General features: G+C 42.7%; 1 protein-coding gene across 1 annotated transcript; it reads right to left on the bottom strand.

Annotated features, from left to right (window-relative positions):
* Positions 1 to 528: 528 nt before the first annotated feature.
* Positions 529 to 1,464, bottom strand: LOC102850256 (olfactory receptor 7E24-like). The gene has a single exon (XM_006898828.1). It carries the CDS (start codon positions 1,462 to 1,464, stop codon positions 529 to 531), a length of 936 nt encoding a protein of 311 aa, XP_006898890.1.
* Between the last annotated feature and the right edge of the window lie 374 nt (positions 1,465 to 1,838).

Raw genomic sequence — 1,838 nt, 5'->3', positions numbered from 1 at the left:
GCGCTCTTCGGGGGTATTTGGGCTTCCTTTGGAGTCTCAGCATCTTAGGCCGCTGGAAGGTGGGTGACGTGCAGATCTTCTTCTTCTTCTTTTTTTTTTTCTGTTGATGCCCTTCAGGACGCCTTCTTGGCCTTTAATGCCTTTGTTTTGGCTTCAGTTTTGGGAGGGGCAGGGGTCTCCTTCTTAGCTTTTGGTGCCATCTTTGTAGAAAGGCTCAGTCTTACTTCTTATGCCTTAGTCTAGAGGCTCTACTGAAACCTGTCCACCATGGTTGACCCCGCTGGTATTTGAAATACTGGTGGTAGAGCTTCTAGTAACACACAGTCCATGACAATATGGCAAATGAATTCAAGAACATCTCCCAATTAAAAAAAGTGACAAATAAACATTATTCTCTTATTATTCCGAAAGAAATGAAAGCTATGAGCTACAAAAATTATGTGATCAAATAAAGAAGTTTCTCAGCTCCCTGTGTTTGTTTTTTTTCTGCCTCTTCTAATTTACAGGGGCGGGGGGAAGGTGCCCGTGTTAAAGAGAGACTGTTCTGCTAAGGATCTTCTGCAGGGCCTTCTTGATGTCCCTGTTTCTCAAGCTGTAGATGAAAGGATTCAGCATGGGGGTGATGACAGTATACACCACTGAGGCCACTGCACCACTCCTAAGAGAGGGTGAAAAAATTGAGCTGAGGTACACTCCATTACCTGCTCCATAAAATAAGCAAACAACTGACAGGTGAGAGCCGCAGGTGGAAAAAGCCTTATACTTTCCACCTGATGATGGAACTTTCAGAATAGAGGAAACGATTCGCTTATAAGAGAAAAGGATCAATGAGACCGGAACACCACCGAAGATAGCAATCATGAAATAGACTAATACCGTAGTGGTTGAAGTAACTGTACAGGCGAGACTGAGGAGTTGTGGAACATCACAGAAGAAACTAGGGATTTCCACATCTGTGCAGAAGGTAAGTTGTGACACCACCAAGCAGTGCAGCAGGGAATCCAAAAGGCTAGTGATAAAAGATATTAAAACCAGCAGACCGCAGAATCGGGGATTCATAATGATTGGATAGTGCAGGGGGTGACAGATGGCCACAAACCTATCATAGGCCATTGCAGTGAGGAGCAGACTGTCCATACACGCAAAAAAAATTACCAGTGACAGTTGAATCAGGCAGCTTTCATAAGGTATGATTTTGTGGTGTGTATGGATATCATTAAGCATCTTTGGGACTGTGGTGGAGGTGAAACCAATGTCAGCCAGGGACAGATTGGAAAGGAAGAAGTACATAGGGGTATGGAGGTTGCTATCCGAGCTGATGGCCAGGATAATGAGCAGATTCCCCAACACAGCAACCAGATAAATGGAGAAGAACATTGTGAAGAGGGGAGTCTGAAGTTCTGGATCATCTGAAAGGCCCAGGAGGATGAAGTCAGGGACACTTGTTATATTCTGTGGTTCCATGTAGCAGGAGCACCTTAAGGGAAAGGGGGAAAAGTTTATAAAAAATAACAATGTTTTTTAAAAAAAGTAACAATATTCAGCCAGCACAGCAACAGTATTTTTGCTTCTAGAAATCCAGAGGCAAAGAATTCGTATAAATATCCACCACCTAGGAGTTGTATAAAAACATTTATAGAAGTAATTTCTCTAGTTTCAGTGCCTCATTTTATACATACCCTCTTTAAAGAGGGTCAGCTGAAGAATATTAGAGGAGAAAAGATATTTAGACACAACATACTAATAAATATAATATAGATTGAATTGTGTCCCTCCTAAAATATGTGAGGCAGGCACTGGAACCATGAGGCATGGACAGTCTCTGTGGGAGAGGGCAC

This window comes from Elephantulus edwardii, unplaced genomic scaffold (genome assembly GCF_000299155.1).
Source record: "Elephantulus edwardii isolate Elephantulus edwardi_28Jun2011 unplaced genomic scaffold, EleEdw1.0 scaffold00237, whole genome shotgun sequence".
Taxonomy (NCBI): domain Eukaryota; kingdom Metazoa; phylum Chordata; class Mammalia; order Macroscelidea; family Macroscelididae; genus Elephantulus; species Elephantulus edwardii.
Note: the sequence above shows the minus strand (reverse complement) of the source record. Positions and strands in the feature narration are given on the sequence as shown.

Coding starts and splice junctions, on each gene's coding strand:
- LOC102850256 (XM_006898828.1), bottom strand. CDS start 1,464: ATGGAACCACAGAATATAACAAGTGTCCCTGACTTCATCCTCCTGGGC.